General features: G+C 40.3%; 1 protein-coding gene across 1 annotated transcript in view; it reads left to right on the top strand.

Moving 5' to 3' along the window:
- The window catches only part of lrp1bb (low density lipoprotein receptor-related protein 1Bb), a 471544-nt gene that overhangs the window by 376236 nt on the left and 71851 nt on the right, over window positions 1-23457 (top strand). Inside the window, exons 52-58 of the mRNA XM_047370155.1 lie at window positions 2324-2452; window positions 2793-2915; window positions 5238-5378; window positions 5607-5794; window positions 10415-10598; window positions 10686-10771; window positions 15546-15668. Of these exons, the coding sequence (XP_047226111.1) occupies window positions 2324-2452; window positions 2793-2915; window positions 5238-5378; window positions 5607-5794; window positions 10415-10598; window positions 10686-10771; window positions 15546-15668 (974 nt within the window). The remainder of the gene's footprint in view (window positions 1-2323; window positions 2453-2792; window positions 2916-5237; window positions 5379-5606; window positions 5795-10414; window positions 10599-10685; window positions 10772-15545; window positions 15669-23457) is intronic.

The following is a 23457-nucleotide window of genomic DNA, read 5'->3' on the forward strand; positions in this document are numbered from 1 at the left end:
AGGCAACAAATGAGACCGCAGGCATTTCTGATAATTCGAGTGAGCACTGAGGCAAATAGATTTTTCATCACCAGGACCCAAGAGGCATAGCTATTTCAGTGGGCAAATGAGATGTATGTGTAATGAATTCTACAATAAAACAAAATGAAACCAGGCATGATAAAGAGACAAAAAAGGCTGTGTACATCGGTGGTGTAATTTCGATGTAATGGAGTGTCATGGAAATATTAATGAAATAGTCCAGAGGTCTCAAAAAACACAATTCTTGTCAGAATCCTGATGGACATTTTAGGCACGCATGCCTAATTGAATTGCGATATTTACCTTTTTTTCTCAGTGCAGCTATTTTTTCTCCCTGACAGTTTTTGCCTTTGAGGGCAGTGCTAAGAAAAAGGGTTAGTATGGCTGATGTGCAGAATTTGCTAAATTATTATTCATAAAGCATAGTCAGTATGTGTTAGCACTAAACAAAGAGCCTCTGCACTGAGAAAATTAAAGTTGGTTCATGAGGGGATATAGGTAAAGAGCCATAACCAAAACATTTAAAACATAATGTATCATGGTCTATTCTGCACATTTAAACAAATAGTTATCTTATAATGAAGGTACGCTCAGGATGCTCAGCTTCTGCATGATGATTGGATGATCTGTCTGAGGTTGAATCCCTTTTTGATTGACAGCGAGATGAGCGAATCAGCGATCTTGAAATTGAGCTTCCCCTCCTTGAAAGACCAGCATCTGCCACTGCTCAAATTTCTGTACATTTAATCATTAGGGCAACCAAAAAAAGTATCCAAAAAAATACTGTTGGCACAATTATTAGCATCCTTCACAAGCCCTTTAACTATTTAACTGAAGCATTTTTAATTGATATATTATTTTGTGAAGTTTATGGAAGTTTCTAGAAATATCTAACTTTCTAGCAATCTATGACTTTTTGTTTCCTATGGGTATAAATATTAAATGAGACGGAGGCCCATTTCTTGGTCTATTGCTCTGTGTGGCAAGATACTACATAGAAATTTTCAAAGCTCACTACTAGAGAACTCTAGCAATTATTGGAACTTAGAGTCACCAAACATTAGGCTCTATCTATACAACAACTTGCTGTTTGCAAGAGGTGCCAGAAAATAGCCTTTTTTTTCTCCTTCCATCACAAACGAAAATACATGGAGTTCTCTAAGCTGCACTGGGACATTAACTGAAACTGTGTGCTCCAGTCGGATCACATTGAGATTGAGTTTCTCAGCAACAAACGTCAGCTCGGTTTGGCATGCAACAAAACATAAACATAGGGAAGAGCACCGTCTACCCACTGTTAAGTACGGAGAAGAATCTGTCATGTTGTGTGTTTGTTTCTCTTCCGAAAACCCCGGGAACGTTGTCTGAATTCACATTTACATTTGTATATGAAAATATGTTGACTTTTGGCAGAAACTTAAAAATTAATTGTGATTTATTTTTTAAGCAGAAAAAGACCCCGAAACCAGATGGTTAAATTAATAATACAGAAATTGTTCACTAGACACTAAACCAACCTTCTTTCATGGCCATCTCAGTCTCCAAACCAAAATCCTACAAGAAGTCTAGAGGGATGAAAGAGAAGTGGCCATGAGGGACGACCCAAGATTATGGACTATCTAGAGGAGTAGCCCCATAACCTTTTTGCTTCCACCCACTAAAATAATTGGTGAAAAGACATGTGATGCAGACTATAGGTTAATTATACTAGCTTTATTACTGAGTCATATAAACAGGGCTATTATTACAACACAAACAGCATCAACAGATATTATGTTAGATTTTCTATCTGTAAATACAGTTTTTTGTGCATTTGTTGCTATTTACACCATAAATAGGATTTTCACATTACCATTTTTGTTATTTAGTTTGATTTCTCAAGAACCCATGCTGGTTTGGGAACTAGAGGCATGGAGAGATTCTAGAAAGAGAATGCTCAAAGATCCTTCTCACTGCATGCTGTAAGCTTGTGAAATGTTATACAGGAATAAGTGTACCATTAGCATAAGGGGATTGTGAAACGTTTTAACAGCAAATGCCCCGATAATTTTGCTACCCATGATTTTTTTAGAAACAATTACTTCCTAACATGGTTATTTTTTCCCCCACGATGTAAATGTACTAAAACTAAAAGCTGGGTTTTGCAACACCTTTTAAAGTAAGAACATGCTGCTGCAATGAACACATGTTTAAGGCTTTTAACATAACTTTACCAGAAGTGTTGATAAATAAATCTCTCTTTTTTAAGAACTGTGTCATCTGGTGCTTAAAAGTAGTCAATGTGATTTTGTTTTACTCTCAGGCACAGTAACTTGTGCTCCAGGATTGTTCAGCTGCCCTGGATCTTATGCCTGTGTTCCCAAACGCTGGCTCTGTGATGGTGAGAGGGACTGTCCTGATGGAAGTGACGAACTCTCTCCAGCTGGCTGTGGTGAGGTTGCCCTTTTTAAGTTCAAATTAACTTTTTATGACATTTCATTACTTTTAAACATTAAACAAAAATCCCAACCACTCAAGGCATGGTGCAAAAAGGATGCATAGAGAGAGAATTAGTGGGTAACGGGATAATTAGAAACTTTTACACAAATGCAGCCATCACTTAGTGATGTAACTAGAATTATTTGTTCTTTGACTCAAACACACTCAGCGAGGGGACAACAATTAGAACAAGCTTAAAAGACAAAACACTAGTTTGTAGTTTCTGTGCCACAGCAGGGTACGAAAAGTTTATCCGTTCATTAGAGTTTCAATTCTCTTCTTTCAACCATCAGCACCCAACAACACATGTGATGACAGTTCGTTTCGGTGCCACAACAAAGCGTGCATCCCCCAGCGATTCGTCTGCGACCACGATAACGACTGTGGAGATGGATCTGACGAGTCCGTGGAATGTGGCAAGTAGATTTATCTTGGTCTCTCATACTCTTCATATTTAACAGTGATATATGAATATGGTTATTTTGAGGTTTTGTCTATTAAATACCAATGGTAGGCAGATTTCCAGTTTGCAGGTTTTATTCACAAACACCCAAAAATGACTTTTTGCCCACGATATCCACTTTCCTCCAAGTACCTACAAAATGTCCTTGATAGACCTTTTAGGTTAGCCTTAACAAACCCTTATTCCATGCCATGGTGTCTTGAATTAATGACCTTATGACTGAAGTGCTCAAAAGAAAGAAAGTTTGTCTGTGATTACTTAGTTTTGAATTATAAAATTCAGATAAGCTATTAAATAAACAATTTGTTAACCTTAATTCTTGATCGATGTACTAAACTTTGAGTCTAAGACTGTTTATTTATTAAAAGGATTTCCTGTCTTAGACCTTTAATTTGAAAGCCATTTGTGAGATAGCTTTCTTTTACAACGATAGTCTGTGTCTTTAAAGTGGCTCATCGGGCTCCTAATAACTTCGAACCTGCAGTACACACAATATTCTTCTGTTCTATCACTGATGTTCTGGTTCAGTTTGTTTAATGTCCAGGCAGTCTTAAAACATCGTGTTACTTGGTTTTTGTTTCGCTCTGCTTTTTTCCCCCCTCAAATTAGATTGAAACCCCTAATTAAATTCCTGGGAGAACAGAAATTATTTTTAAAACCTAAACCCTTTAATCAGTTTAGATATTTAGAACATTTATTTTCTATTCAGAAAACTTTTACTTTTACCCTGTACAAGTTTGGTTTTGTTTCTTTTGTGTTTCTTTAACTTTGAATACAGTCCTTAGTGTAATTTATAGTAAAATTTCATAGTAAAAAAAATCCATCATTACATGTAATGGCTTTGAATGATGAATGAAGAAAAATCTGTTTTCATGCACTGATGTTATTTAATAATAATAAAAAAATCAAAGAAACTTTGCATATCTATAACTGGAAGAGGTGTTTAGGGAAAATAAGATGCCAAACTATAGAATCCAACTCTCTTAAAAATAAAGTGTCTGACCAGTCACTTCCAGTCACCAACAAAGTGTACATAAAATATGTAGATGCACATGTAAAATCAATTGACATGATCTCACATGTAGAAAATAGTAGAAAAATTAAAATCAATATTTAAAAAGACCAATCAACTTACAGTATTATGTGCAAATAAATAAGCAATGCTGAAATAAACCCAATGTACATTAGCAAATCAGAAATAATCTTTTAATATAAATTAATTGAACATTGCTTTGTAATCCTTTCCTGATAAATGTCAAAGACTGTTTCTTCTCTGTTCTTCAATTTATTTAGACCAGGACATAGTATCTTGTTTTTAAAAAATATTTTTGTTCTACTTCATGTCGTCAAATAGGTTCTGTGTAAGTGTCCTTTGGATTCTACAGCTCTGGTTCTGATTTGGCCTGTGTGGGTATTGAACCTAAAACATCTGGTTATGTCATTTAATTCATGACTAAACAAGGATCACAATTATATCTTCACATAAGGCCAGATTGGTTTGATCACATTTTTTTTCTTCAAAAATCATTATTAGAAAAGTGCATTTTGTTTTTTATTCAGATTATCTTTGATATTAAAATTAGTTTGATGGTCTAAGAGCAAGCACAGGAAAAAATCTGCAAATGCTTTTTATTGGCACTGTACATTAATATAAGTCTGTAGCAATCCTCTGCGGATAAAATGAAAAAGAATCAAAAGATTTTCTTAAGACAAATTTGCCTTGTGATTTTTGTTTTCTTAAGTAAAGTAATATATAAATTAAATAATTTTTAAAATTGGTAACACTGGCTCAAGACAAACTCACTCAAGATTCTTAAAAGAAGAAGAATCCTGGTTTCTTGTTTTTGCAGCTGGTTTATTATGATATCAATACATTGATATGTCACACATTTGTCTCAATGCTTGTAAACATGCTGACCCTTGAGGTATTAACTATTTTAAGGAATCTCATGTGGAGGGAATTATCTGTTGCAGCTTTGATTTATGATGAATGGCCGTGGAAATGTATGTTTTTTTCTTGAAATGTTGGTTGCTGCAGCTGTGAAAACCATTATACCTCCAGTTGGCTTGAATTGTTGATCAGCAATGAATCTGTTTAACACTCTGATACCACCTCATTTTGGTATCAACAGTGGTCATAGTAATCTTATTTTCTGTAACTCTGTTTTACATAATTGACACTTAACTCTGCAGAAGTTCTAGCCGAATCAAAAGCTATAAAACTGAAAAGTCCAAGTGTAACTTCATAAGATAGTGACTCCCTTTCTTTTTTTAGTCTATCGCTCCTGTGGATCTGGGGAGTTTCGCTGCGGGGACGGCCGCTGTCTTCTCAGCTCTCAGTGGGAGTGTGACGGTTATGCAGACTGTCCCGATCACTCAGATGAACTGCCTCTGAACCTGAAATGTCTTGCAGCAGGTAAGACTGCTGTTTGGCTCTCTGTAAGAATCTCTTCATCAGTGTCACCAGCTGTATTGTCGTCAAGGAACCTGGCGGGTTTTTATATAGGAACCAAAAAGGCATCTGAATTTCTGAGTGTAATTTATTGACTAATATCCAATGTCGAGTCAATAATTGTTTTGTGAGTTTTAATGGCTGATCGCAAAGTGTTGTGCTGATGATAGTTTTTTTTTTTGTTCTCTTCAGGAAGCCTGTGTAATGGCTCCTTCTTCATGTGCTCCAATGGCCGCTGCATTTCTTGGGGGAATCTTTGTGACAAGAAAGATGACTGTGGAGATGGGTCAGATGAGAGGAACTGCAATGTGAATGAATGTTTGAACCGCAGAGTGAGTGGATGTACGCAGGACTGCCAGGATCTCACTGTCGGCTACAAGGTAAGTCAACAACAGTGAGTTTTTATCAGTTTGAGACAATATCTTTCAAAAGTAACTGAAGGAAAGTGATACATGGTTTTAAATTTTTTTGCAAATAAAAATATATGTTTTGCAAATGTATTCACTCCCTTTACTTTAGGTGGAAAGCCACCTAAATAAGATACAGTCTCCACCTGTTTTAAATGTATGAATAAAAACATATGTTTTGTGAAGGCCTCAGGAGTTTGTAAGAGAGGATTAGGGTACAAGGTACAAACAGCAACCTGGTTAAACAGTTGTTTAAAGAAGGGTGGGAATGTAAAAAGTGTGGCACAATTGCCCATCTACCAGCAGTCCAGCTAAACTAACTGGACTTAGTTAAGAGGCTCATACTAACTCAGCAGACTCTATAGAGATCCACAGCTAAAGTGGCAGAATCTGTTAACTTAAGTAAAACTTGTGCCAGAAATCTGGCACTTATGGAAGATTGGACAGATGAAATCATTTGTTCAAAAAAAGCCACATGAAGTTCCATTTCGAGTTTGCCATAAGTCATGTCAGGGACATGGCAAATATGACTGAAAAGATGCTCTGGTCAACAGAAACAGAAGTTGAATATTTTTAGCCAATGTGCAAGTCTATGTTTATAGAAACGTAATACCACACATCACCCTGAACACATTAACCCCACTGTGAAACATGGTAGTGGTAGCATCATGCTGTGTGGAATAGATAAGCTGGTCAGAGCTGATAAATGGACTGAACTTATATAGCGCTTTTCCAGTCATACAGACCGCTCAAAGCGCTTTACACTAGCACCACATTCACCCACATTCATACAACAGATCGGTAGGCAACTTGAGGTTAAGTGCCTTGCCCAGGGGCACATCGACATATGGCAGGAGGAAGCTGGAATCGAACCCACAACCTTCTGATTGCAAGACAACTACTCTTCCTACTGAGCCACAGTCGCCTCGATAGAAGGATTAAGGTAGCTAAATACTGGACTATCATAGAAGAAACCCTGTTAGATGCTACAAAAGACTTGAAGCTGGAGTGGAGTTTCACCTTTCAGCGGGGCCAAGGCCCTAAACATTCAGCCAGAGTTGCAATGAAGGCGGTTTAGATCAAAGCATATGCATTTGTTGGAATGGTCCAGTCAAAGGCCAGGCATAAGTCCCATTGAGGATCTGTGACAAGACTTGAAAATTTTAAACTGAGTTTGACCTAGTTCACAAAGAAGAATTGGAACAAAAAAATTAATTCACCAAATATGTAAAGCTAGTAGAAACACAACACAAAATACTTACAGCTGGCAAAGGTGAATTTCCAAACTAATGACAGAGGGGGGACCAAATACCAATTCATGGCACACATATTCAATTTTTGCTTCTAAAAATGAAAGATTCCCTTTAGGTTCACAACATGCACTTTCCTGTGTTGGTCTATTGCAAAAAATAAAAATTAAATAGTTTGAGGTTTGTGGTTGTAATGTGAGAAAATCAGGACAGATTCAAGGGGTGTAAATACTTAAACATGATACTGATTGAAAATGCATCACCCATCAGCATCTAGACTTAAAGAATTGAAGCCAGGTTGAGTAAAGGTAAACATGGTACAGTAAGAAACAAATGTGCAAACCAGCATATGTCTGAACCTGTTAGCCTGCTTAATATAAATTCTGGCAGCTCAGTTAATGATTCACATCACAGCTATAATATGTTTGAACCTTTTAGAGTGTGACTTGCATTCCAATATTCAGGTATATCACTACAGTGCCACATTTTAATTAAAAAAATTCTCAGACCTGCAAATCTAAGATCTAGCAGCAACATTTCCAATTCACTAGCAGGTGTGATGCGGGGCTCATATCAGTAGTGGTGTGGACATGAATGATTAATGACTGATAATAAATCAAGCCTTACTTTGCACATCATTAAACAGATAAAGATAGGTTGGAGCATTTATACATGTACTCTCTCACTTTGTAACCTTGAAAGCCTTTAAGGTGAGTAGAGTGGGTTAACTACAAGCCAACAACTGTCTGATCCACCTCACTTCCTAACTGTGGCATGTCACTGTTCTGCTTTTGGCAGCACATCGGTGGCATTTTTATATGTGGGTTAGATCCAGGTCAAGGTCACGATCGCTGGAGTGTTCTGTTGGTCATCCTGGTTGCGAGATTGTGGCAGTTTTAAGCATTCATTCTGTAATTTTATTGTTGTGTTCCTCTGCAAGTTGCTGTTTAATGCATCGGAAATTGCCTAAAAGCACGAAAATGCACTTCTTGCTCGTTATGACGAGGTTAGATCGGGACAGAGAGCACATCAATGCGGACCTTTAACTCATCCATTTGTGGCCTGAACAGGGAGATCAGCAGAAAGGCCATCAAGGCTATAACTCCGGATAAGAAAAGGATTTACAGTTGGTGCGTATCCAGAAAGTCCAAACATGGTCAAAATAAAGGCAGTGCATTTCACAGTCTTGGTGTTACTGTTTGTGAAAATAGATATCCTTGAGTCCCTTGAGTGAGGGACCATTAAAACGTTTTGATTAGAGTGCCTCAGTCTGCAAGTGGAGGTCCATTGCCAGCATAAAATGAAGGAGGTGATCCATGTAAACCTCTGGAGGTTGTGACCAAAATTGTAAAATTAATTCTAAAACTGAATGGCAGCTGTTGACTTCAGTTAATTTATGCCCCAGGCCTCCCCGGCAGACACAAATAAAACAATCTTAGGACAGATCCAGAGATTTTGAGATGTCAAAAGCTGGGGAGAGGTTTATATATATAGGATTGAGTATTAATAATTAATTCATAAAAGTTATTTCAAAAACTAGGTAAAAGCAACATAGACACAAAAATCATAAAAATAAAAATGTACATTGTAAATGTCATGATTTTAACAAACAGTTTGAAAGTTGAACCAATTGGAAACACTATAAAAAGATGATCAAACTAATTATGATATAGAGAGTCATTGTTTATTAGATCCTTATTCGTACCACAAAGAAGTAAACGTTTCAGGTAAAATACTCAATGTACTTTTCTCTTTCCAAATGGAATAGACATTAACAACTGTTAGGTTGAAAATATTCACTTACATACCTATAGGCTTACAGGTTATAGGCTTATATTACATTAAAATAAGGGAAAGGGAATAGTGCTTTTATTTCATTAAAGTGTCATGTAATAGAACTGGTTAAATCCTTCCTCCCAATAGAAACTACTAGAGTTCATTAATACGTTGGGAGGACAGAATGAGTGGATCTAAATTTTATTGCATAGGCACTGTATCATGTAGATCACATTTATGGTTTTACAGGTGATAAAACGTTTTTACATCAATAATATTGTCAATAATAGGATGGTTACAAAGTGCACACTTTTGAAATAATTGCAAATTTCACAGATTTAAAGTTGATTTCTAGGCAATGGTTTATCAAGTTTTGTTGCTGTTTTTTTTTTTTTTTACTGCAGAGGTTTCTGGGTACTGGCAACCTAAAATTACCCTATTGCTTAAGCTTGTTCCTGTTCTCAATGTTTAAAAGTCTCTTGTAGATTTGAGTCACTTTGAAGAATAGACACAACTAGATTGGGGTTTGAGAGGTTTCTTGGTTTCTAAATAAAAGAAAAATCTGCTCTTTGACCTCAGCTTGTTTTCCACTGCTACAAGTTTCAGCGCTGAAATATTTGTAACAGTTACGCTATGCTCTTATATTGCTTTGGAGTGATTCAAGTTTGTTTCAGACTAGAAAGTTGTCTGATAGGAAAAGTTGAGTATGTATATTTTGCAATGTTCAATGCTTTATATATATATATATTTTTTTTGGGGTAATTTTGCTTTTACTTAAATGGTCCAGCCCACAGTCTGTTAAGCGTTTAGTCCTACCATTTCTGGGATAACCACCCTGTAAGTGCCCATTGTTCAGTCTATCTGTATGGAAGGGTGTGATTGGATGTTTTGTCATTTTGTTCTGTTTTAAACCTTTTCTATATGCAAACTGATCAATGTTTTATGATAATCTTGATGAAAGCCACACACCAAACTGTGTTGGTTTGTTATAGTTTTAACTTAGAGCTGTGGGCAGCTTTCCGTCAAAATTTCCAAGTCACTTTTTAGTGACTTAAGAGAGTAGCAAGGGAATTGGGCAACTAATTATGCAGTAAGGGACAACTGGAAATATCCCTATTTTGTGAAAATGTAAGAAAGGAGTAAGAAAGTAGAATAAATATGAAAAACATATTGCTAGACAAACCTTACTGTAATTACTTCTTTAGGTAAAAAAAATAAAATAACCACAAAATATATTGAAATTACTTTAATAGCCAAGCAGAAAATAACAAGAATAAAAGATTATTTTCTTTCTACATCAAGGCTATGGAATTAATTAAAACTAAATGTAGCTGGTAGGGACCTTAAAAATCAGAACGTGTGGTTTAGCTCCAATGCTTAAAAAAGTGTCAGCTGTAAGGAAATAATTTAAATGTGTCAAAACGTAAAACTTTTATGGTTTTAATTTACACTTAATTATTTTTTGCTTCATTACATTTTTCTATGTTTTTTTCATTCTATTTTATCTTATTCATGATCCAAGCAATATTTTTTTATGTTTTTCATGTTTGTTTTTTTTAACGATCAGTGTAAATGCTGGCCTGGTTTCCACCTGAAAGATGATGGGAAGACTTGTGTGGATGTTGATGAATGCTCCACTACCCTCCCTTGTAGCCAGCGCTGCATCAACACCTATGGGTCCTACAGGTGCCTGTGTGTGGATGGTTATGAACCTGTGGATCGCAACCCCAACACTTGCAAGGCTGTATCAGGTCAGTTTGATTGTTGTTTTCTCAACATGAAGAATTTCCTCACATGACAATAAGGGTCCCTTGATGCCATGCATTCTTTTATTTCAGATGAGGAGCCCTTTCTCATAATGGCAGACCACCATGAGATCCGCAAACTGAGCGTGGATGGTTCAAATTACACCATCCTAAAACAGGTAATCTATACCTGCACCAATCTATACCTACATTTGACAAAGAATATCCTTTTACTAAAAGATTCTTGTTAACTATTATTTGATTTGCCAGCTTTTTGGCAAGTAACCAAGTTGTTGCAGCTTTGTGGTCTCTTTCTTTGTAACCTGTCGTTCACCTACACAAAATTGGATAAAAGTTGCAAAATAAAAATTATTAAATAAAAATAAAATATGACAAAAAATTAAAACCCTGTCCTCAGCACCCATTAGCCTCTCTTGGTAAAAACCTGTAAAAACCCTAAAATAAATTCACCTAAGACTGCATCAACATACTCTTTCACTGAAAGATTAAGTTCTTCAAGAATAACCAACTGCAATAACAAGTGTTGAAGAAAAATGTCAGTTCAGTTAGTGCTGAGCAGAGAGGTGAATTCACTAAAATGAGAACCCAATAGAAGTGATGTTTCAATCATTTTTAGGTCTCACTGCTGCTCTGGGCTATACTTCATTCTAGGTGTTTATTATCACAAATGGCAGGATGTGATTTACTATAATTCACCTCACAAGTATCCTACAGCCTTCTCTCCCAGTCAAATTAGCTTCTTCACTCAGCCCCCGACCTCACTATAAATAAGCATACAATATTACACATTTTGTCCAAATTAGCCAGTCATTCATCTCACTTTTCTGTTAGCATAAATATCTCTATGAACGTAAAATTGTTTTTCTCCTCTAAGTATATCATGTTATTGTAAGGAAAAATAGACTTGTGGGAAAAATAATGTGAACTGATGTCAAATGTACATGCAACTTTAGTGATGAAAAATGAGTCAGGGCCAGAATTGCTCAATAAAGTTCAGTGTAGCAGTGCTGTAGGTTCAAAGCAAGAGCGCAGTCCAAACCATGGTTAGAAAATTTAAACAACTTCAAACCCCCACAAAACATGGCCGTCCACCTAAACTAACAGGCTGGGAAAGGAGACTCACAGCTGATATGAATGGAAAATGGCCTGCACTTGTATAGCGCTTTATCAAGTCCCCAAAGACCCCAAAGCATTTTACTCAGCAAACGGTGTTGAGAATTAAAATCATGTAATTTCATGTTATTAGTTTAGTTTGCATGTGAGAACATTAAACTGAGATTTAACATGAGTGAGCCTTGGGGAAAGAGTCAGTAACAGCAGGGGTCAGGTTGAATCAGAGGTTAGAAGGGTCTCGGCAGATGCAAGCCGTAAAAGCTGGCTGTAGGGACAATAAAGCATTAAATTTCAACTTTTGGCCATGGTATAGATGCCACAAGGGAGCTTGGCTGATTTACAACACCTGATGGAAAAAGGGAAGGCACAGTCAGTAAGCTTTGAAGTCCACAGTATAAAGATGTACCTGGAACTTGAAATGACAGAGACATCTGGGTAAAGACAGCCATGCTTTGCTGAAAATCCATCTCTCTCTGTAAGGGCCCTTATGTAAATTCTCTCTTCTATATGTAATTTTCTTTCATTGTGTTATTTTGTATATTAATTTTGCATTAGAAATCATTGGACTTATTATCTTCCAACTTAAACTTGCGTTAATCTTAATTTCCAGCTCTTCATCTGCTCTTTCTCACGACATCTGGACTGGGAGAGGTTGAGGCCGCAAGAATATCAGTGATAGCATTATCTTACCTCAACAACGGTCATCCACCCATTTACACACTGACAATCGTAGACTATATTGTAGCCACAGCTGCACTGGGGCAGACTGACAAAAGTGAGGGTGCTATACAATCTGACCACCATGAGCAGACAATGCGGGTGAAGTGTCTTGCCCAAGGACACAACAACTGAGGCAGACAGAGTGGGGGGTGTCGGACCAGCAACCCACCGGTAACAAGACAAACCCTACCACATTCGCCACTGTCGCCCCGATAGGAGAATAAATTAAGCTCATTTTGAAAACCTTGTATAATTGCCTTTTCGCTTTCATTTGAAATGCTTGGTTTTTGGTGATGAATTGTGAAGACGTTCAAGGGGTATGAATAATTTTGCAAGACTGAATGGAAACTCTTCCAACTTGAAATCTTGAGTTGGTAACAAAATAAACAGGTTATCTGACCTGCAACTCCTGCACCATTTGATTGACACAAAAAGAAACAGAAAATAATTATTTTAGTTTACTGTTCCTTGTCATTTTCATTTTTTCTTCAGTTGAAGGCTCCCAGGCTAAAGATTTTATGATGTCCTCAGGGTAAATTAATACAAATTCTAGAAGTGCTGATGAAAGAGAAATATAGGTTTCATCTCTGTAACATATACTTGGAGTTCAGAAATGTTCCCTCAGGACCCTTTGCGACCTGTCTGTGAGGGTGTTGATGATCTGATGAAGACATTTCATTGCACCTGTCAGATTGTCTGACATCTGTTATAGGCTCCTACAGTGTGAGACAGCAGGGTGGAGGCACTTGTTTGTTGCACGGCACTGTCTGACAACAGGCTCCTATGAGTTAAACATTGAAGAAAGATACCTCACTGCTGCTTTGATCGGACATCAGTTTGCTCTTCACTCAAGTTTAAAATCATTTGTATTGCTGAAAGCCTTGAAAGCTATGGGATATCCACCGAAATCAATATTACCTGTGCTGCAGAAATCACATCACACATAAATCAGAATCAGAATCAGAATCAGCTTTATTGCCAAGTTCGTACATACAAACAAGGAATTTGCCTCCGGTACACTTTGATCTTTTGTTCTGTTTTTGCATTACAGAATATACAAATTTACAATTTACAATGTACAATATACACATATCTAATAAAAAAGGTGCATTTGCAACATCTGTATGCTGTAGGTCTGTACTCTATTGAATGTTCATCAGAGAAACAGCCTGGGGGAAGAAACTGTCTCTGTGGCGGCTGGTTTTAGTAAACAGTGCTCTGTAGCGGAGGCCTGAAGGTAAAGCTCTGAACAGTTTATGTGCAGGGTGTGTGGGGTCGGCAGTGATTTTAGCAGCTCTTTTCTTGACCCTAGACCCGTATAAGTCCTGGATGGAGGGAAGGTCAGCTCTGATTATTCTCTCTGCAGTCCTGATTATTCGTTGCAGTCTGGACCTGTCCTGTTTTGTGGATGAGCCAAACCACACTGAGATGGATGAAGACAGGACAGACTGAATGATGGCAGTGTAGAAGATGACCAACAGCTCCTGTGGAAGCTTGAACTTCTTGAGTTGCCTCAGGAAGTACAGTCTCTGCTGGGCCTTCTTTCGAACAGTGTCTATGTGTGAAGACCATCTCAGGTCCTCAGAGATGGTGGTTCCTAAGAACCTGAAGTGGTCCACAGCCGATGCAGTGTTGTTGAGGATGGTGAGGGGGGTGTATGGGGGTGGTGTTCTCCGAAAGTCCACCAACATTTCCACAGTCTTGAGTGGGTTCAGTTCAAGGTAGTTCTGACCACACCAGTGTACCAGCCGATCCACCTGCTGTCTGTATGGAGACTCATCACCGTCCTGGATCAGTCCAATGACAGTGGTGTCGTCTGCAAACTTAAGGAGTTTCACGGACGAGTCCGATGAGGTGCAGTCATTTGTGTACAGAGAGAAGAGGAGTGGGGATAGAACACACCCCTGGGGGGCACCAGTACTTATTGATCTTGATCGGGAGAAGATGCTCCCCAGTCTCACCTGCTGCTGTCGGTCTGTCAGGAAGCTGTTGATCCACTGACAGGTGAAGGCTGGGACGTTGAGCTGTGTGACCTTCTGGTGGAGGATGTCTGGTATGATAGTGTTGAAGGTCGAGCTGAAGTCTACAAACAGGATCCTGGCGTACGTCCCTGGACGGTCGAGGTGTTGCAGGATGAAGTGTAGACCTAAGTTAACAGCATCATCTGCCGACCTATTTGCTCGGTAAGCAAATTGCAGGGGGTCCAGCAGGGGGCCTGTGATGTCTTTCAGGTGCTTCAACACCTGCCGCTCAAAGGACTTCATGATCACAGATGTCAGGTCTACAGGCCTGTAGTCATTTAATCCTACGATGGTGGGTTTCTTGGGAACCGGGATGATGGTGGATCGTTTGAGGCAGGAGGGGACCTCACATTTCTCCAGTGACTTGTTGAAGATCCTTGTGAAGATCGGAGCGAGTTGATGTGCGCAGGCTTTCAGGCATGATGAGGAGAGGTTATCAGGTCCTCCAGCTTTCTTTGTTTTCATGAAAGAGCCTGTTTACCTCTTCCTCGGAGATCTTTAGTGCAGGCAGAGGATCTGATGGTGGGAGGTTGGTTGCTTTATGGGAGGAATTTGTTCCTGAATGGGATGTAGAGGGGATGATTTGAGGTGTGAATGGCTTCTTGTCATGTCTGCAGTAGAAGCCATTCAGACGGTTGGCCAGGAGACGACTCTGTTCAGGATGGGTGGAGGGGCTCTTGTAGGCAGTCAGGTTTCTCAGACCAGTCCATACAGCTGAAGTGTCACCAGTAGAATTCTGTTCTTAAGCTTCTCACTGTAGCTTCTCTTAGCTGCTTTGATCTCTTTTGTTAGTTTGTTCCTGGCCTGCCTGTACCGTGCCCAATCTCCACTGCAGTGAGCTTAAATAGAACATGAGTCATTTGTTTTATATTTTAGCAATGCAAGTTTAAAATACCTTTTGATTTTGCAGATTAAAATAAGTGTGTTTCTGTTAATTGACCAAATGTTGCATATTTACAGTGGCAGTTAGAGTGACAGCCTGAAACGTTCACCTCCTCACAGGGAACTTAACTCAACCCATATTTATTCAGATAAATATTCACATACTTTACCAAGCTTGTGTTTTTGTATTTCTTAGGGCCTCTACAACATCATCCACATAGATTTTGACTACAAGAAAGAATTCATCTACTGGGTAGATTCAACCAGGCCGAGTGGTCGAAAGATCAACAGAATGCGCCTAAATGGGAGCGACCTTAAGGTAACTTGTGAAAAAGAGCTGCTGTAAGTGACTACCATATGTTACCTTGTTTCACTTTACAGATGAGTCATTGTGTTTGCTTTTCTTACTCCCACTTCAATTTGTACCTGCCCATCTCAGCTCAGTCTTTAGTCTACTCTAATGATCAGATTTTGATGTTTAAAGACAATTTTTGCTTTTGAAAAATGCATCTGTTGTTGAAGTAGCTCATTATCATTCCTCAGCTAAAGAGTGGTAGCTTTAATTTTTTATGCATTCGCATCATAGATTTTTTTATTTTTTATTGCATCAGGAAGGAGCATCTTCCTTGCTAAAAAGCAGAGATAGAGTACCCGTGAAGATAACGAATAGCTGTCAGATGAATGTGGTATACTTCATGTTACAAATGCGCTCTTAAGTGTTGTCAGCAGGTTAGGTAAGGTAAGGGGAATGAAGCCCAGAAAGAAGTGATGATGGGACATCAGGATAACACTTTCTGGGTCCTAATGCCACATCTCATTAGCTTTTGTGCGTTGAGCATTAGTCTTAGCTTGAACCACTGACACCTCTTAGCAAACTGTCTGAAATGCAGATCCATAAGCTTCTGACATCGGATTAATTAAAGAGTTACTGATATGAACAACTCACACAGGTTTGCTATATGAGAAAAAGAATAAAATAAAAAAAAACATGTATTTTATTTGAAAAAAAGAGAGACTTTAAATTAGAAAAATAGTTAATAGGCTTTTAAACGTTTTATGCATTCTGCACTCTCATTTCATCACCTTCATTCAGAATCAGATCTCTGCCGTATGTAATCTAGTTTAATTAAAATAATGTAAATTAATTTTAGCTGTATCAATTTTTAGTCTCCGTTGTAAAATAATAATTTTTCTAACTGATTTGTGTTTCTAATGAAAAATCTAAATTTTTTACCCACATGCAATACTCTCTGTACTCATAAAATAGGTCATTCTCGTCCTTTTTGTATGTTCTCAGGATTATGTCTTGAGCTTTTCCAGTCTAGTACATGTGAGCAGCATGTTCTTTCCAAGATCTTAGACACTTAAACATACAATCTCATCACATCCTGCCCCCAGCCTTACAAACATTAGTTGCCTTCTAAACAATCATTCCATGTTACTGCAATTCTGGAGGTTTCTGCACCTTAGTCATCAGTTTCAGCCTTCCTGTGGAGGAACAAACATGACCAGCATTATAATCAGCTTGTCAGCACAGAAGAGGATGGTTTCAAGCACTTTTCTATCCAGAAAACAGGGCATTACCAAGCATCTACGCCAAAATTGTTATGATTTTGGGGTTGTTTGGTTTTTGGTTTCAGGTTTTTTCCTTATATGTTTTTCACTGCTCAGTTCATGGCCATAGGTAAGGGTAGGAACGTAGACCGACCAGTAAATTGAGAGCTTTGCTTTTCGGCTCAGCTCTCTCTTCACCACAACGGACCGGCACAGCGCCCCCATTACTGTGGCAGCCGCACCGATCCGTCTGTCGATCTCCCGCTCCATTCTTCCCTCACTCGTGAACAAGACCCCGAGATACTTATACTCCTCCACTTGAGGCAGGAACTCCCCTCCAACCTGAAGAGGACAAGCCACCCTTTTCCGGTCGAGTACCATGGCCTCGGACTTGGAGGAGCTGATCCTCATCCCAGCCGCTTCACACTCGGCTGCGAACCGCCACAGCACATGCTGTCGGTCTTGGCTAGAGGGGGCCAGCAGGACCACGTCATCTGCAAAAAGAAGAGACGAAATCCACTGGTCCCCAAACCCGACCCTTGGCTGCGTCTAGAAATCCTGTCCATAAAAGTTATGAACAGGACCGGTGACAAAGGGCAGCCCTGCCGGAATCCAACATGCACCGGGAACAGGTCCCACTTAGTGCCGGCAATGCGGACCAAACTCCTGCTCCGCTCGTACAGGGACCGGATGGCCCCTAGTAAAGGGTCCCCGATTCCATACTCCTGGAGCACCCCCCACAGGGCATGACGAGGGACACAGTCGAATGCCTTCTCCAGGTCCACAAAACACATGTGAACCGGTTGGGCAAACTCCCATGAACCCTCGAGCACCCTGTAGAGGGTATAGAGCTGGTCCAGTTTTCCACGGCCGGGACGAAAACCACACTGCTCTTCTTGAAGCCGAGGTTCGACTATCGGTCGGACTCTCCTCTCCAATACCCTGGCGTAGGCCATACCAGGGAGGCTGAGGAGTGTGATCCCCCTGTAGTTGGAACACACCCTCCGGTCCCCCTTCTTATGAAGGGGGACCACCACCCCAGTCTGCCAGTCCAGAGGCACTGTCCCCGACCGCCACGCAATGTTGAAGAGACGTGTCAACCATGACAGCCCTTGAGACTTGAGGTACTCAGGGCAGATCTCATCCACCCCCGAAGCCTTGCCACCGCGGAGCTTTTTAACCACCTCGGTGACTTCAGCCTGGGTGATGAAAGAGTTCAACCCCGAGTCCCCAGCCTCTGTTTCCACCACGGAATGCGTGATGGCAGGATTGAGGAGATCCTCGAAGTACTCTTTCCACCGCCCGATAATGTCCTCAGTCGAGGTCAGCCGTCTCCCGCCCCCACTATAAACAGTGTTGGCGAAGCACTGCTTCCCCCTCCTGAGGCGACGGACGGTTTGCCAGAATCGCTTCGAGGCCAACCGGTAGTCCTTCTCCATGGCCTCACCGAACTCCTCCCAGGTCCGAGTTTTTGCCTCTGCCACAGCCCGGGCCGCAGCACGCTTGGCCTCACGGTACCCGTCGGCCACCTCAGGAGTCCCACAAGCCAACCACAGCCGATAGGACTCCTTCAGCTTAACAGCATCCCTTACTGCCGGTGTCCACCACCGGGTTCTGGGATTGCCGCCGCGACAGGCACCGCAGACCTTACGGCCACAGCTACGGGCAGCAGCATCGACAATAGATGCGGAGAACATGGTCCACTCGGACTCTATGTCTCCAACATTCCCCGGGATCTGGTCGAAGCTCTCCCGGAGGTGGGAGTTGAATACATCCCTGGCCGAGGGCTCTGCCAGGCGTTCCCAGCAGACCCTCACTATGCGCTTGGGCCTGCCAAGTCTGTCCGACTTTCTCCTCCTGCAGCGGATCCAACTCACCACCAGGTGATGATCAGTGGACAGCTCAGCCCCTCTCTTCACCCGAGTGTCCAAAACATGCGGCCGAAGGTCTGATGATACGACAACAAAGTCGATCATCGACCTCCTGCCTAGGGTGTCCTGGTGCCAAGTCCACTGATGGACACCCTTATGTTTGAACATGGTGTTCGTTAAGGACAATCCGTGACTAGCACAGAAGTCCAATAACAAAACACCACTCGGATTCAGATCGGGGAGGCCATTCCTTCCGATCACGCCTCTCCTGGTGTCACTGTTGTTTCCCACGTGGGCGTTGAAGTCCCCCAGCAGAATAATGGATTCCCCAGGAGGGGCACTATCCAGCACCCCCAACAGGGACGCCAAGAAGGCCGGGTACTCTGCACTGCCACTCGGCCCGTAGGCTGAAATGATAGTCAGAGACCTCTCCCCAACCCGAAGGCGCAGGGATACGACCCTCTCATCCACTGGGGTAAACCCCAACACGAGACGGCTAAGCTGGGGGGCAACAAGCAAACCCACACCAGCCCGCCGCCTCTCCCCATGGGCCACCCCAGAGTAGAACAGAGTCCAACCCCTCTCAAGGAGATGGGTTCCAGAGCCCACGCTGTGCGTGGAGGCGAGCCCGACTATTTCTAGTCGATATCTCTCGACCTCCTGCACAAGCTCAGGATCCTTCCCCCCCAGCGAGGTGACATTCCACGTCCCTAGAGCCAGCCTAAGCATCCGGGGATCGGGCCGCTGAGGTCTCCACCTTCGTCCGCCACCCAATCCTCTTTGCACCGGTCCCTCACGGTTCCCCCTGCAGGTGGTGGGCCCACTGGGGGATGGCCTCGCGTCTCTCATTCGGGCTGGGCCTGGTCGGGTCCCGCGAGGAGCAACCCGGCCACCAGGCGCTCTCCGACGAGTCCCGAACTCAGGCCTGGCTCCAGGGTGGGACCCCGGCTTTGCCGTACCAGGCGACGTCACGTGCCTCGATATTTTATTCTTCATGAGGGATTCTTGAACCACTTTTTGTCTGACCCATCACCTAGAGCCTGTTTGCCTGTCACGTTGTGTTCTCTGTTAATTATCTTTATCCAGTTCACCTTCTCCAAACTAATCTGTCTCCTAGCTCCACCTGGTTTACACTCCATAGATACACACCTGTTCTGTCATTTGGCGCGGAAACATTTCTCTGATCATGTCTTGTTCTCATATCAAGTCTTGTTTTTTGCTCATGCCATGCCTGTCTCGCCTGCCTGTTTGTTGGTTTGTTCCTGCCTCCTGCTGTGAGTGAGTTTTTTTGTTATTAAACCTTTGCACTTACCATCACGCTGCCTGCTCGTCTGCATTCTGGGGTCCTATATCTCGCAAACCATAATAGAAAAAACCTGAAACCAAAAACCAAACAACCCCAAATCATAACAGAAATAATATTAACCTAGTGCAACACTGTCTATGCATACAGTTGTTGGTTTAATTAGAGGGGATGGTGCAAAAAAACATTCAAAAACATCTGTTTTTTTGTGCACTTACCACCGTCAGGCAATATATGTAAGACGTAGACCCTGATTCAAAATGTTGAGCTGTTTTATGAGTAAAGTTTATGAGTTGTACTATAACTACTGTAAAATCATTTTTACAGGAACTTTCAGCCACATCTTTTTCTCTTACCTCCTCCCTGCTGCCATCATTGTCCAGTGTGATTTAAGGGTTTTTCCTTGACACCCTGGGAAGTACACACTGCCTGAAAACTTTGGTTTTCTTTGGTGCAATTTAAAGATTTATGTCCTTTTTGCCAGATGGGAGCTCTAGCAAAGCATGATGTGATATTTATTGCAGAGGAGTAAATTAGTTGATAAATACGCTCATATTGCTGCCACCACACTCCTTCATGCTCCACTCAGGACCTTGATATGCTCCCACCACGCTGATGAGCTCACTACATACATTTGGTGTGTACTAAAAACAGTTTGTTCAACTCATAAGAAACCAAAATACCTCACAAAGCCCTGCAAATGCCCTTCATGTTCTAGGAGATTATTTTTAGCATTGTGACCAGGTCATAATCAAGTATTAGAAAGGTCTAAATATGTTTTCCTTGAAATGGCTGAAAGATAAAAGGATGTGTACAACCAACTTTATTTTTTACATGCAGATCATGCAACGTACATTTTTCTTACATTTATTTCCTGAAAAGTGATATTCAAAGAATATTAGAATATTAGAATTTTCCACTTTTTATGTTATTCTGAACAATTGAGTGAGATTAACAAAATTACTTCTATTAATTAGAAGGATTTTATGTAAAAAGAAGGGCTGGTTATTAATTTCAATTAATCACTTACAGGACAATTAATGTGTAAAAAAATGATGCATTTAATCACAGTGTGGAATGGAAATGGATATAACTTCAGCAGTTAATATCAGGTGTCTGAGTGCAAGTGAATATAGCACATAATAACTAGCAAGCTAGATAGTGCATACAGCATAAAAAATGCATTGTGTGTAGATGTAATGATTACATTTCTATGAAAATGCAGTGACTATAAAGTGTGACACAGAGAGAAGTTCAACGCTACTGAATGTAGAACTAAATGAAGGAAACGCTGTGCTGTTAAGTATAGATTTATTTAAAGTATAGAACTATTTAAATTTAGTTGCAAGATTTAGAATAGTATAAAGTGTAAAGCTGCTGGTTTAATAGCACTAACACATTTTGAATTTAACTGCATCTGGATCTGTATGGTTGGATGAACCACTACATGAAAGCAAAGCCACAAGTTTCCATTAAATCAAAGACGAGGTTGCTCTTCATCATGTAACACTAATCTTATGTCTGTTTATTAAGGCAGCCAATAATCAGTTTATTGAACTTTGCTATTTATTGTGAAAACAATTTGATCACTTGCAATTAATTAACAACAAAGCCTCAAATTTCTTAATTATCCACTTGCATCTCACAATTAGAACAAAGCAAATAGGTTTTACAGCTTCATTTTTATTTTATTGAAATTTTTATATAGATTTATGCACAGCAAAAGCATTATGCCTTACTTGTTCCTACTCTTTTACTCCATGCTCCTTGATCTGATTGCAGGTGTGCCGTGATGTTGAAACTAGAGTCTGTTTTAGAGACACCAGCTCTTGTTCCATGTGGCACAGTGATTGTTTTTAAACCTAGCATTTGCATATTGTGAGGGCCCATGCATATTGTGAAATATTGTGGAGTTTAAATACCCCTATACTTTAATCAATTTTCTCAGTGGCATTGGTGCAGTATGTTATTTACACAATCCTTACTTGTGCTACATTCCTGTTTAAGTAGGTCTGTATTATTTACATTTATGCGGGAGAGTTTTTGGTAATAATCCTTTTTTCCATTTAGCTGTTTTCTCACATTTTTGTGCCATTTCCTTTATTTGTGATGCAAGCAAGGGTGAAAGTGAGCTGGTACGGTCCGGTACTGCATTCCGACTAAAAGATTCTGCGTCGGTACGCAGTACCGGGAAGAGGGAAGAATGGCTTTCTGCTATGAAGCTGTCATCCAGAACCAGTTACGGCTGCAAAAATTCACGAGCACACAAAGAAGATCAGATCCACTACCAAGACAGTCTAAAACATGACTTAATTTGTTTATAAATATAGCTTTTTTTCCCCTCATTCCAAATAGTTTCTGAACTGTTCGTGCCATGCTGGAGCCTCAGTGCTCTTGCTTTGCTTCTCTCCCCTTGGAGCTCAAAGCTTTTGTGAACGGCCAACGTTTAAAATGAGCACCACTATGTTTAATGTCTGTCTGCTAGCTGCTAAATACAAAGGGATAATAACTAGTTGTATTTTATGTTATTTTGCTGAATTACAACAACACAGTACAGCTCGAAAACACCACTTATGACCAGAGATTTCCCATACACTACACAAGAGCGCATGCGCGCTTACCTCCAAAACAGAGCGGTTGCCAAAGAGATTGCTGCGTTCGATTTAATGGACTGGGAGATTTTACACAGGCGGTCCACAGACATAAAAAACCGCCGCTTGCATTAGGACAGGACGAACGATAAATCACTTACCATCTACAGACTTTTAAATAAAAACCGCGAAAACAACCAAACTGTCAAATTTTTTATTTAAATGAAATCAAAACTTGACCACAATGCAGAGAACAATAACTTCTTTGTTCAAAAGAAAAGACGGAAGCTGAAGATGAAAAGTTATGCATCAGAAAATGGTTTATCATTGTTTCATACATGGCAGTTCTTTAACAATTGAAATATATATATATATATATATATATATATATATATATGTATATTTATATACAGGGGTTGGACAATGAAACTGAAACACCTGTCATTTTAGTGTGGGAGGTTTCATGGCTAAATTGCACCAGTAAGAGCAGAGTGTGAAGGTTCAATTAGCAGTGTGAAAGCACAGTTTTGCTCAAAATATTGAAATGCACACAACATTATGGGTGACATACCAGAGTTCAAAAGAGGACAAATTGCTGGCGCATCTGTGACCAAGACAGCAAGTCTTTGTGATGTATCAAGAGCCACGGTATCCAGGTTAATGTCAGCATACCACCAAGAAGGACGAGCCACATCCAACAGGATTAACTGTGGATGCAAGAGGAAGCTGTCTGAAAGGGATGTCCGGGTGCTAACCCGGATTGTATCCAAAAAACATAAAACCACGGCT

The sequence above is a fragment of the Girardinichthys multiradiatus genome, chromosome 7 (assembly GCF_021462225.1).
Source record: "Girardinichthys multiradiatus isolate DD_20200921_A chromosome 7, DD_fGirMul_XY1, whole genome shotgun sequence".
Lineage (NCBI taxonomy): Eukaryota > Metazoa > Chordata > Actinopteri > Cyprinodontiformes > Goodeidae > Girardinichthys > Girardinichthys multiradiatus.